General features: G+C 45.2%; 1 protein-coding gene across 1 annotated transcript in view; it reads left to right on the top strand.

The window, feature by feature from the left end:
* The window catches only part of ADGRE1 (adhesion G protein-coupled receptor E1), a 37,739-nt gene extending 30,079 nt beyond the window's left edge, over positions 1 to 7,660 (top strand). The window contains exons 20-23 of the mRNA XM_012646118.1: positions 1,772 to 1,863; positions 4,792 to 4,960; positions 5,069 to 5,173; positions 6,139 to 7,660. Coding sequence (XP_012501572.1) covers positions 1,772 to 1,863; positions 4,792 to 4,960; positions 5,069 to 5,173; positions 6,139 to 6,144 — 372 coding nt within the window. The 3' untranslated portion in view covers positions 6,145 to 7,660. The remainder of the gene's footprint in view (positions 1 to 1,771; positions 1,864 to 4,791; positions 4,961 to 5,068; positions 5,174 to 6,138) is intronic.
* Positions 7,661 to 13,109: the final 5,449 nt, after the last annotated feature.

Genomic DNA, 13,109 nt, shown 5'->3' with positions numbered 1-13,109 from the left:
ACCTCAAACTCCTGGGCTCAAACAATCCTCCTGCCTCGGCCTCCCAGAGTGTTAGGATTACAGGCATGAGCCATCGCGCCCGGCCTCTTTGTTGTTTTGTTGAGACAGGGTCTCACTCTGTTATGTCTTCTCTTTTTTCTTCTCTAACCTCCAAAGCCTACACAGAAAAGTTACCTTATTTGCAAAGATTTTTTTTGGTGCATTCGTTCGTTGAGGATGTGGTCCTTGCTGTATTGGTGGACTCCCCACCTTCCATGGAATCAAGGGCTTGTCCCTCTCTTCATGAATGACCTTCAATCCCCAACGCTTTGGAGTCTTGATTTTAGGAAACACAGTTGGGGCAGCTGAAGTATTCTGGCTTCATGATTAGCCTTTCTTTGGTGGCCTCTGTGGATTCCTTTTACTTTTGAGCAAGCTGTGACAAATTTAAGAGGCTGTCTACTGGGGTTAGTCCACATTTGCGGTGTTTTGTGATGAGAGGGTTTTGCAGAATGATATTCCTAAAACCCCAAATCGATTCTGATACTGTGATTCTTGAAACTCTTCTGTGGTTTCTCTGCTGCTCCCAGGGAAGTGCCCACCCTCTAAGCCTGACACCTAAGGTCCTCCCCGACCTGGCCCTGGCCCAGCTTTCTGAGTGTCTCTTTCTTCCCCTACCCTGCAAGTTCAGCCCTCCGGCTGTACCTCCAGGCTGTCTCCTTCCTTGGAACGCTAAGTTCTCCCCTGCAGACCTTCCCCACGGAGGTGCTGGTGGGGTTCAAACCACACATGTGAGATGCTTAGTACAATGTCTGGCATCGACCAGAGTGCATAATATTAGGACTGAGCAACAATGGGAAAGACATTGATGCCGATACTGATAATGACATGTTTATCTTGCCCATTCTGAAATCTTCATGGACATTGAGCTCTCCTGGAATTTTCGCTCATTTGGGAAAAACAGTTCCCCTGGAGCAATTGTTCTCAGCTGGGACAGTTTTGCCCCCCAGGGGAACTTGGCGAAGGACGGAGATATCTGTGGTTGTCGCGAGGAGGAGGGTGGGTGCTGCCGGTATCCAGCGGGTAGGGGCCAGCGACGCTGCTCAACATTGTGCAACGCCCGGGACAGCACCCCTCGCCCCCGCCACGAACACACACCGAGAGTGATGCGACCCCACACGTCAGCACTGCCGAGGTGGAGAAACGCTGCCCTGGGAGGGTGTGTGTGCCAGGCTCAGGTGCTTTTGAGGAAGGGCCTGAGACGTTAACGACTCTCCACTCAAGGTTGCAGTCTGTGTCCTAGCTTGTCAGATGCATCCTGTGCAAACAAAGATGAACCGAATGAGAACAAGCAAAGGCTGTTTACTCAGAGACTGCCATAGCACAGCAATAAGGGAGTCAGACATTGTCATCTGCGTTTGTTTTAGACTCAAAGGTGGGCAGAGGACTGGGATGTCTTTACAGCGGAAAAGAGAGAGGGCTTCAGGCATGCCCTGATCGGAAGCTGTTGGCACGGGGCAGCGGCAGGTGGCTAACTGGACGCGGGCTGTCCTGTGTGATGGGTCAGGAGTGCATATCGGCTTCCCCTGTGGGTCTTAAGTTGGAAGCAGGGATAAAACTTAGGGACCTTGTCAGTTATGAACCAAGTCCTGGTTGTCCGGGGATGACTGCCACCAGGGTCACTGTTTGGCTTGCTGGGTTGGCCTGCTGGTCAGGTTTCCCTTTTATGGACGGTCTCGCCCTTGTCCATTTGTATATTCAGTCTCTCGATCTTTTCTGCTTGACTTGGCAGGTCAACTTCATCCTCCTGACTTGGACATTATGCATCCTGAGGCAGAAGCTTTCCAGTGTCAACGCCGAAGTCTCGACACTAAAAGACACCAGGTGCGGCCCTCTTCCCTTCCCTTCCCTTCCCTTCCCTTCCCTTCCCTTCCCTTCCCTTCTTTTCCTAGTTTCCATTCCTTCTTCCCACAAAAGTCCTCTGTGCACCTTTTGTATGCTGATCCTGTGCCCAACACAGAGGGGGTCAGGTCTGTTTAGAACAGCACAAGGTCTAGATCAGGAGGCTCCAACCTCAGGGCTGCTCCCTAATAGCTGTGTGACCTTAGGCAAGTTACATAACCTCTCTGAACCTTGGTTTCCTCATCTGTAGACTGAGGATATTAACACGGCTTACTATATGTGGTTTATGAAGCCTTTGGCACAGTTACTGGGCACAGTAAGTGTTGCATATATTATAACTATTTATAAATTTTCTAATTCTCCTCTATGCATACTTATATGTGCATATTTACAAGAAACAGAATCATATGATTTTTATAATTTTTATATCCTAATAATATCATTAATATTTAACACTTAATTAGAAATTATTCTACAATAATTTTTTTCCATAGCATTTCAGTGTAAAGATGCAGTTCATTGTATTTATAACATCTCTTATTCATAGACATTTAAGTTGCTAATGTATTTGTTTTTATAAACAATACTGCCTTGAATACCCTAGTAGGTAAATCCTTCTACATTGTGGTTATTTAATTATAACACTATGTGAAAAACTTCCTGGATAAAGGGTAGGTTAGATTGGAATGCTTTTAATATAAACATATGTATATCTTCCGAACTGGTTTCCAGTAAATTTGTTTCCAATTATGAGAGTGCTTGTTTACGTAAAGCATTGCCAACACTGGAGTTTATCATTGTTTTTGGTTTTGTTCATTTTACTGATCCAATGGGTAAAATATGTGATCTCATTATTTTAGTTATTAATACATATACATTATTTCATATTAAAGATGTGAGACTTCTTCATATTCCTATGTATCATTTGTATTTCTTAACTTTCTCACTCACCTACTGTTAACTTTGAGAACCTACTACAACCATTGTCTGGGTTTTATTGTCCATAACTTGATCATATTCTTTGCTGCTTTTTTTTTTAATTGAGACAGAGTCTCACTGATCTCACTGATGCCTGGGCTAGAGTGCAGTGGCATCATCATAGCTCACTGCAACCTCAAACTCCTGGGCTCAAGTGATCCTCCTGCCTCAGCCTCCTGAGTAGCTGGAACTACGGATATGCACCACTGTGCCCAACTAATTTTTGTATTTTTTGTTGAGGGGAGGTCTTGCTATGTTGCTGAGGTTGGTCTTGAACTCCTGGCCTCAAGCACTCTTGCCACCTCAGCCTCCCAAAGTGCTGGGATTACAGGCGTGAGCCACCTCGCCCAGCCTGCTTCTTTTCTTTTCTTTTTTTTTTTTGGTCAGTGTCTTATTCCGTATCCATTTTAAATATTTTTGAAACGTTAGTACAAAAGTGAAGAAGCTGAAACAAAATTAACACACACAAATGGCAAAAATTTAAACAGTACGTTTCACATAAGATGAAATTTACCATTTTAACCACTTTCAAGGGTACAGTTTAGTGGTTTTAGTGCATACACAATGTCGTGCAACCACTGCCGCTATCTAGTTCCAGAATATTTCAATCATCCCAAAAGGAAACTCCGCGTCCATTAACGTTTCTTTATTTCCTGGTATACTCCCAGGTCTCCAGATCTGCCCCAACCTGCAGCAACTATTATCTCTCAAAGTGTGCTTCCTTCCAGAATATTCTATGGCTACATATACACCTAATATTACATAAATGATAGGATACCGTCTATGTTGTTCTGCACTTTGCTTTTTCCAAATAGCATAGAGCTTGTTTCATATTGATACTTATGGCTCATAACAGCTAACAAAGATGCTTATTTTGTGCCAGATACTCTTCCAAGCACCTTAGGGGTCTTGCTATCTCACCCTCTAATCTGGAGAACAAGTTTATCGTACAGGTATTGTATTATTATGCCTATATCAAAGTGAGAACATTGAGGCACAGTGAGGTTAAATAACTTCCTGAGGCCACATAGTTAGTGAATAGATCAGTGAGACTTAGAATGCAGGCAGTCCGACCCACAGCCTGTCCTCTTACCTGCTATAGCCTGTTGTCACTCTCATATTATTTTTTAAAATATCTTTATAATCTGCTTTCAATCTCTATACATTAATCTCTATACATTCTATTGTGGAAATTTTATATGATTGAAATCATACAATATGTGGTCTTTTGTGTCTGGTTTCTTTTACTGCACGTTAAGTTTGCAAGATTTATCCATATTGTGTCACATATCACTGTATCATTCCTTTTCATGGCTGTATAATATTCCCTTGAATGGATATACTGCCTTTTGTGTATCCATTCATCCGTTGTTAGGTATTTGAGTTGTTTCCACTCAGGGGAGCCAGGAGCGAGGAATGAGGAACAACTGCTTAATAGGTACAGGGTTTCTCTTTGGGTTGATAACCGTGTCGTGGAACTAGATAGTGGCGATCGTCCTCCAACACTGGGAATGTACTCGATGCCACTGAATTGCACACTTTATGTGGTTAAAATGGTGAATTTCCTGTTAGGTGACCAATGCAAAGAAAGGCTTCGTTGTATTTTATTCTATGACTTCACCATTTATTTAATGTGTCCTAAATTTCTGGACACGTGGGTCCTCCTATCTTTTCATGACTACAAGCAAAAGTTCATTAAATACACATGTCCAGACGTCTTTGTGCCCACGTGTGTCTGTAGGCCGACAGCTTTTTCATTCCTGTGGGATTCAATTCCCCTGCATCTTGACTTGCAGACTCCACCCTACATTGGTCCCCACCCAGGTGGCAGGCCACAGCGTCTGGCAGCCTCAGAGGGTTTCTAGCAGCATGGCCCACAAGGATGACAGTCACCTCCTAGAACCATAACGCTCTGCGAATCTTCTCCCCCAGGTTACTGACCTTCAAGGCCTTTGCCCAGTTCTTTGTCCTGGGCTGCACCTGGGTGTTGGGCGTTTTCCAGATTGGACCCATAGCGGGTGTCATGGCCTACCTGTTCACCATCACCAACAGCCTGCAGGGAGCCTTCATCTTCCTCATTCACTGTCTGCTCAGCCACCAGGTGCGTGGCCACTGCCCTCCCCGTCCACCCCACCACGAGCTCTCCACCCAACACGCCTGTACCAGGACCGTTTCCCTCCATCTGCAAACCGTTTGTCTCGGTCTCCAGGTACGGGAGGAATACAGGAGGTGGATCACCGGGAGGACCAAGGCCAGCTCCCAGTCGCAGTCCTCGGGGATCTTGCTGTCCTCTGTGCCATCCACGTCCAAGACGGTGAGAGACCTTGTGCTTCCCGCAGGTGCTGGAGGGAGGCGTGCTCGCTGCTTAGCGACGCTCCCCGCTGCCGGGTGTCGAGTACCCGCTGGGAGCTGAGTGTGCCCACCTCAGTTAGTTCACACAATAAAGTGAGGGTGGAGGGGTGTGGGTTTGGATGCCGGGCTTCCATGACTATCTGTGTGACCCCAAAAGAGGATAAAATCGTGATGCATACAGATATTGAATGAGCACATTAAGGATTTTATTCTACTCATTAATCAGTGAAGGAACCAGACCAGGTAGAGGTTAATAATTGGCTCAAAAGAGAATGCAAAAAACAGGTTTGTGTGTGTGTGCGTGTGTGTGTGTGTGTGTCTGTGCGCACACACACATATACATACCCATATATATATGCATACATGCACACGTGTATACAGTCGGCTCTCCATATCCATGGGTTCCACACCCGTGGATTCAACCAACTGGGGATCAAAAATATTTGGGTGAAATACTGCATATGCACACGCTGTTTTTTCTTGTCATTCTTTAAGCAGTGCGGTTAACAACTGTTGACGCCGCATTTCCACCGTATTAGAGGGTATTAGAAGTAATAATTTAAAGTATACAGGAGAATGTGTGTCCGTTATATGCAAATATTATGCCATTTTATGTCAGAGACTCGAGCATCTGCAGACTTTGGAACGTCTTCCATGGACGCAGGGATGGTTGTATGTGGCTTTCTAGCTTCTAGAATGGGAGCTATCGATGGCAAAGCGACTGGGAATGGTTTTGGGGTTTGCCAACAGTGTCTGCCACCCTAGAGATAATCACTTTTAACATTTCAATGTTTATCTTTCCAGTCTTTGTTGTTATATTTATCTTTGTGTATTTTTAAGACCCAGACCCCGGTAGGTATGACCCTTGGAATCGCGTTTATATTAACAGCTGCCGACTCTGAAAAAATTGTCTTTTCTCTCTCGCAGGGTTAAAGTCCTTTCTTGCTTTCGAATATGCCATGGAGCCACCGTTAGGACAGCAGGTGCCTACTCGGAAATCTCTTCGCAGCTTAACCTGCAAATGAAGAATCCCACCAGCCCCAGAACTCGCTGGGTGACTCAGAGCTTGGGTGTATGGGGCCGTCTTTCCACGGTTTTACGCAGTGGTGAGAAACAAGAGTTTCTGCTCCAAAGGACCGTTCTGTCTTCTGTGTTCTGCACCTCTGTAAATTTCCAGAGTTTGGGGAAATAACAGGTCTCGATGGCATGACCAAGAACGTCTGTCTACCGTTTTGTTTTCTCCTGCATTCGCTGGTGCGAGGCTCCGAGCATGTCTTGCAGCATCTATCAGCGTCTGACACAGAGCAGCTCTCAATCAATGATTTGTCGTCTGTCCGACTCAGTCACCCCAGGACAAAGATTCTTCCTGCTTTTAAAGAAATGGTCAGTGAAACTGTAGTGAGAGTCCCAAGGAACCAATACAACACATAGACACATAGGCTACTTTGGCACAAACTCTCCCATGATGGTGTTTCCTGTGCCTCATGCCTGCCAAGGCTGGTAACAGTTTGGATGCAGACAGCTACAGTAGACAGAAGATCGGTAACAGTGACAGCGAATGTTAAGTGAGCGTTTACCCTACGAATCACCTTCCAGGTCCTATCTCATGGACTCCTCCCAACATTCCCAAGAAGCAGACACTGTTCTCAGCCCTGTTTTACAAGATGAGGAAACTGAGGGTCAGAGTGGCTCCAGGGCTTCCCCAAGATTACATAACAGCTAAGCGCTGGAGCCCAGCATCTCGCTATGCGACACTGCCAGTCTAGCATATTTCATGACGGGCTTCTACACAACTTAAATTTTTGTCTTCTTGCTTCTTTGAGTAACACCATGTTTGCTAAACCCAACAGTCCAGGGGCCAGAAGGTGGTGGCCTGTTTGGTGCCACAGAGAAGAGAGGAAGTGATCACGATAAGACTCCACCGTTGCACATTTGGAATGAATTACGTCGATATCTTCATATATGCATGCGAGTGAAGTCAAAGAAGAGAGATACTCAATACTGAAAGTTAAAAGAAAATAGCTACCCCAATGGTCAAGAACTTCATGGAGATTTGAGTTTTCTGCAAATGAATTTACCTATGAAACTTTTTCTAATTTGGTTTTATTATCTTTTTAAGCCCATCTCTCATTTTGATTTAGAAAAAAGAATCCCACGCCTTTCCTTTACATCTGGGTTTCTCAGCCTTGGCATTATTGACATTTTGGGCGGATAATTCCTTAGTGTAAGGGACTGTTCTTTGCATTGTAGGATGTCGAACAGCAGCCATGGCCTCCACCCACTAGATGGCAGTAGTACCCTATCTCTTGGGCATGACAACCAAAAATGTCCCTGGACATTGTTCAATATTCCCCTGGGGGTCCCAGAATCGCCCCTTGTTGAGAACTGCTGCTTTAAATGTCCTTTTTGGTTCCAAAGAAATTAAACGTTGCATCTGGAAGCAAATCAAAATGCCAAAACTATCGATTGTGTTTTATTTCAACACACCCTTGGAAATTCAGATCCGCCACTCTGAGGATATGAGCCTCACACCACCAACCCTGTGGCCATCCACTCCAGCTGGATAAGATGATATTATAACTTTTCTCGAACCAAAGAAAATAGGATGTTTAACACTCACCACCTAGGAGAAGGGCTGTCCTCTTAGCGCTAGCTTCCCCGGCTTCTAACTGATAACAGAGAGGGAACTGTAGAATCTTATCTCCTATTTCTCAAGCAGTCTTGGGGGTTTCAAGACAGCCAGCCACTCCTTGTGTGTGTAATTTTCATAGTTCAGCCCAACGTGAAATTAAAGTCACCTTACAGGTTATAGATGGGTTTAAAGATTCTTTGATTTGTAATTGGTTAAAGAAATGAAGCTTTGTCTAAAGGCTTGGAAAGTTTTAAGTTAAGATCAGGAAGTCTGTTAATCAAAGACAAGCCACTGGACATGTACCCAGACTCAAGGTTATACATACTGACGACCAGCAGGTTTGTTTTGCACAGCCTTAGGTCAGTTAATGAGTTACAAATGATGTCTCCAAAAAGGGAGGGGGGCGTGATGAGGCATGTCTGACCTCCCTTCTCATGGCCAGCAAGGCAGCTGTAGGGTATTCCCTTGGCCAAGAGGGGGTCCATTCAGTCAGCCGGTGTGGGAAGCCTTAAGATTTCATTTTAGTTGACACACAGATGCCTAAAGCAGTACCTGACAGTTCCCTGTCTCAGTCAGGAGTGTGAGACCAGCTTGAGCAAGAGCAAGACCCCATCTCTACTAAAAATAGAAAAAAGTTGGCTGGGCATAGTGGGGCACACTTGTAGTCCCAGCTACTCAGGAGGCTGAGGCAGGAGGATCGCTCGAGCACAGGAGTTTGAGGTTGCAGTGAGCTATGATGATGCCACTCACTCTACCTGGGGTGACAGAATGAGACTCTATCTCAAAAAAAAGAGTGTGGGGCCATGTTTTAATATCACATGAGGCACCAAGCACACTTGACATAAGAGGTTTGTTGGAAGCTAAGGTGACGGTGTAGTTTAAAGGCAAGATCTCTCTGACTTCCGGTGAACCAGGCAAGAAAGAACATTTGTAGGAGTCACTAAACAGAACCTTTTGGCATCAGGTCTGGGCCACCATTCGGATAGGGCGCAGCTGCTGGGCTCTATCCCGTTCCTGCAAGCACTATATTTCCAGCCAATCTGCATACTGAATACCACTATGTCAGGCATGGGAAGTTTGCTGAGGAACAATTTCTTTTAAATGACCAGCAAAGGAGGAAGTGGTGTTTTGTGTTTTGTGTTTTGGATCCACATGCTGGTAAAAGAGTGGTGTTTCCTTCTTGTCTTGTCTTAAAATGTGGTTTCCTCCGTTGTGACAGTTGATAAGAAAAGTTTGTCTTCTGGTTAGAATGCGTAACGCTGGTATAGTGCCAGGGTGTGTGTTAGTGGGTGACTTGGGGAGAAGCAGTTGATTCAGTCAAATGGGTTAAATGAGGAGGGTTTGATGCAGGGACTATTTATTTAGATGTGGGCAGGACCAAGGGAATGCAACAAAGGATGGTGGGACATCCTGGGACTAGCAATGTGGGGGGAGCCGTCACCTCCCCTTGTCTTGGAAAGGTGAAGAGAGAAAGCAGTAATAGGAACCTGGCAAGGGCTTTAGCCTGCAGCGGAAGAATCCAACCACTGCCCACGTGTGCAGCCCCTGCAGGGAAGCAGGAGCTGGGGAAATCAACATCCCCATTGCTCACTCCTCCAGCCCTCCCCTCTCCTTGCAGGGCTACCGTTGGCCAAACTCAGCTTCAAGGCAGAGAACATGAGGGTCTGATGTTGCAGAACACACAGGGCAACCTCTCAACGCACAGAGCAGGGTGCACACGGGTGGAGAACGGGTATGTTTCACAATCGCCTAAAGTGAATTCTTGCATGTTTGTTAAAGTTTGAGAGGTGACCGCACCACGTCAAACAATCGGTTCTGTGATGCTGACAGATAACGGTGACAGCCTGCTTCTCCACCAAGGCCCAGGTGAGACACCCAAAGTAGAGCTTTGAGAGGAAGATTATCAACAGATTCTCCTGTCTGACCACTTCTGCTTTTGTTATGTCTTAATTTGTTCATTGGCTCATGGGTCACTCGAGTGTTTGTCTCTGTCTGTCTGGGGTTTAGCATTCAAACTCCCCGAGAGACACAAGCTGAATGGATTGGTCAGTCAACGTCCAACGCAGAGAACTATTCTAAGGTAAGTTGTCCTTCTTGGCCACCTCCTATGTTGTTGGTTGCCATGTGGACAAATCTATGTTCCAATCAGCTGTGGTTGGGAGGTGAAGTCAAATAGCAACATGTCAGACAACACGTGTGCAAAGAACTCCTTCCGGGCTACCTTGGGAAGTGTATCAGTTAGTTTTGGCTGTGTAACAAATCATCTCTTCCACAAATTTTTTAATTTTTTTTTTTTTTGAGACCAAGTCTCACTCTGTCACCCCAGGCTGGAGTGCAGTGGTGCAATCACAGCTCGTTGTGGCCCTGAACTCCGGGGCTGAAGCACTCCTCCTGCCTCAGCCTCCTGAGTAGCTGGAACTACAGGTGTGCACACCATGGCCTGCTAATTTTTCCTATTTTTAGTACAAATGGGGTCTCGCTCTTGCTCAGGCTGGGCTCAAACTCCTGACCTCAAGTGATCCTCCTGCTTCAGCCTCCCAGAGTGCTGGGATTATAGGTGTAAGCCACCATGCCCAGCCAATTTTTAAAATTTTTGCTTAATATAACAACTATTTTATTTATTTCTTGATTTTGTGGCATGGCTAGATATTGCTTCTGACCTGGGCTGGCTTTGCTTGTCTCTTCCATGTGTTTATGGTCAGTGGTGGGTCAGCTGGTTGAACGATCTCACACTGCCTTACTCACACACCTGGTGGTCGGCAGGTTGGCAATCAGAGTGATGGATTGGTCCACATGGTCTCTTTTTCTCCAGAAATCTAGCACTTTCTCTGCATCCTTTTAATTATTGTTTTCTTGGCCAAAGCCAGTCACACGGCCAAGGTTTGAGTCAGTGTGGAAGAGAGACCACACTCAAAGACGGGGAAATCTTGCATTCATTTATGCAAACAATCTATCACATGCAGAATTGGGCGGTGAGCACACAGAATGCTCAGAATATCAGGGACTTCTCTTGGGTTTAAGCATTTCAGTTTTACATTCAGACAATTTCGATTTCTATAGAGCTGACAATGACAGACTGGAACTCTCCATTTGTCATTCACAGGATGACACAGCAGACATGTTGAGTGGTACGTGCAGAGGCTGACCGCCAGCCCACCTATGCAGCAATCACTTGGGGATTATTTCAATACTTTACTGCATTTGCTGTTATTAATTTATAAAAATAAATGAGAAACAGAAAACTGAAGGTGTTAATATTAGGGATAATAAGGCTGTGCTTCATAAATGTAATAAAATCGAGACAAGAAGTAAACCACTAGATGTGAATTTGGACTTGCCAGACTGGAGGGTGTTTGTCATATCCATGCTGGACCTTACCAAGGGTCTTCTAATACAAAGGAGACAAATATTCCAGTACACCAGTCTAGTCAAACCCGTCAGGAATTTTCACCAGCCAAGTATTACTAGATCTGTGTAAGCATGTTGGGTGGCCCTATCCCAAAGACCAAGAACATGGGTAAGTCGTTTTCCCAAAGTGGTTCACTGAGAAGTGATTCTGAAATAGGACACCGGGCAATACAGAGATAGGCTGACTTCTCCCTTCCACACCCTGGCCTTCAACTCTTGCAGTAAAAATTAAAGTGTCTCTTCAAAGTTGGACCCGCTTCCTTGGCATCCACGAGAGTTGAATTCTCTCTCCGTTATTTATTTGGTTTGCCCCATTTTGAACACCGTCACCATTTCCAGGTTCATTTCCCAAGACACTTTAATACGGCCCACGCTGGTAATGTACGATTTAAATTACTGTAATGAAAAGAGAACTAATGTACCTTGGACCATTAGGCAAACTCCCTGACCAAAAACCCAGCCTTCTGGTCTACCCACAAGACTCCTTGAGAAATTAGACCTCCTGATAAGTGCGATGCACTTCCTCTTCTGTTAGTTCTGAGGAGCTACCAGGCTGGGTTGGAGGCAAGGACTTTTCGTCTTTGGGGTGAGTAGGCATAGCACGTTCTCATAAAAAATAGAGAAATGTTTTATCTGTGATTGTGAGTCTGGAAAAATACTCTGTCTCTGGAAATCTTTTCAAGGAGACCTCGTTCCACGTCCTGTTGCTTTATTTCTTGAACTCTGATAAAGAGCATCTATCTCACGTTTATTTGTTCACTTCTGCTGGGACAAGGAGTGTGAGTTGTTAGGTGGGAGTGCACAACCTACTGAGACGCTTCCGCACGCTCAGAGGAGGTGGCCAATTGTGTCTTAAGGGGCTTCAGGTGGACTGAAATGATAACGTTTCAAGAAAAAAGAGTCTAAAGCAAATGTAGCTTATAATTAATTTGTTGTGAAAAATGAGGAAAACAAGATCTTAAGAAACGAGTGAGTTTCCTGAAGATGTACGGGGAGTAAAGAAGTTTTTCATACACCTCACCCCCATAAGAAACACATCAGTGCAGTTCTACGCCAGGCTCACAAGGGAAGGGCTGTGTGCTTGACTTGTGGCCAAAGTAGAGAGATTTGCAGGTCAACGTTTTTCAGCCAGCTGGTTATGACCCATTGGAGGGGGATGGACCACGAAACCCACTAGTGCATAACAACCAGCCTGGCAGCCACCAAACGTGAAAAGGACCATGATTATAAAATATCAGATGCTGTGCATAGTGAGTATTATTTTGTGAACTTGGTTCAGTTCCCGCTGTCTCTCTCTCTCTCTCTCTCTCTGAAATGCATTTCTTGCAGTTGGTTATGGCCAAAAATCTCTCCAAATCAGCATCCCTAGAGGTCTGAACTGTTGTGACAAATATTGTCACCTCTTTTAGGTAAACATACTTTAGTTAAATTGATTTCAAATGAGGCCTCAAAAAACAATTGTCCTCACTTGGATGGGGATCCTTTGCTTTGAGAGTTTCTCCAGCATATTTTAGAATAAAAATATTTTTTTTGCAGGATGAGAAACATGAATGAAAAAGGGAGACAGGTATTGAGAGAGGGAAGGCATCCGGAGAGGGACTAAGGATAATTCCTCCCGTGGGACACGAGATTCCCACTGCAGAATTTGATTTTCAGTCAGGCGATATTGCCCACTGCAGAGAGTGCGAGCTGGGGGTCCCCTGGCTCTGTGTTTAAGGAAAACGCGGATGTGGATGTCTCTAGCTAGAGCCTGTGGTCTCCAGTTCCCCACGGTGCCCACTGCTTTCCACCCATGGTCTGACTTATTTGTGTGCCATGTCTAGCTCCCGGTGACATTGAGGTTTCTGACCTGGGGGAG

The sequence above is a fragment of the Propithecus coquereli genome, unplaced genomic scaffold (genome assembly GCF_000956105.1).
Source record: "Propithecus coquereli isolate 6110/MARCELLA unplaced genomic scaffold, Pcoq_1.0 Scaffold241, whole genome shotgun sequence".
NCBI lineage: Eukaryota > Metazoa > Chordata > Mammalia > Primates > Indriidae > Propithecus > Propithecus coquereli.
This window is presented reverse-complemented; position numbering and strand designations above follow the sequence as displayed.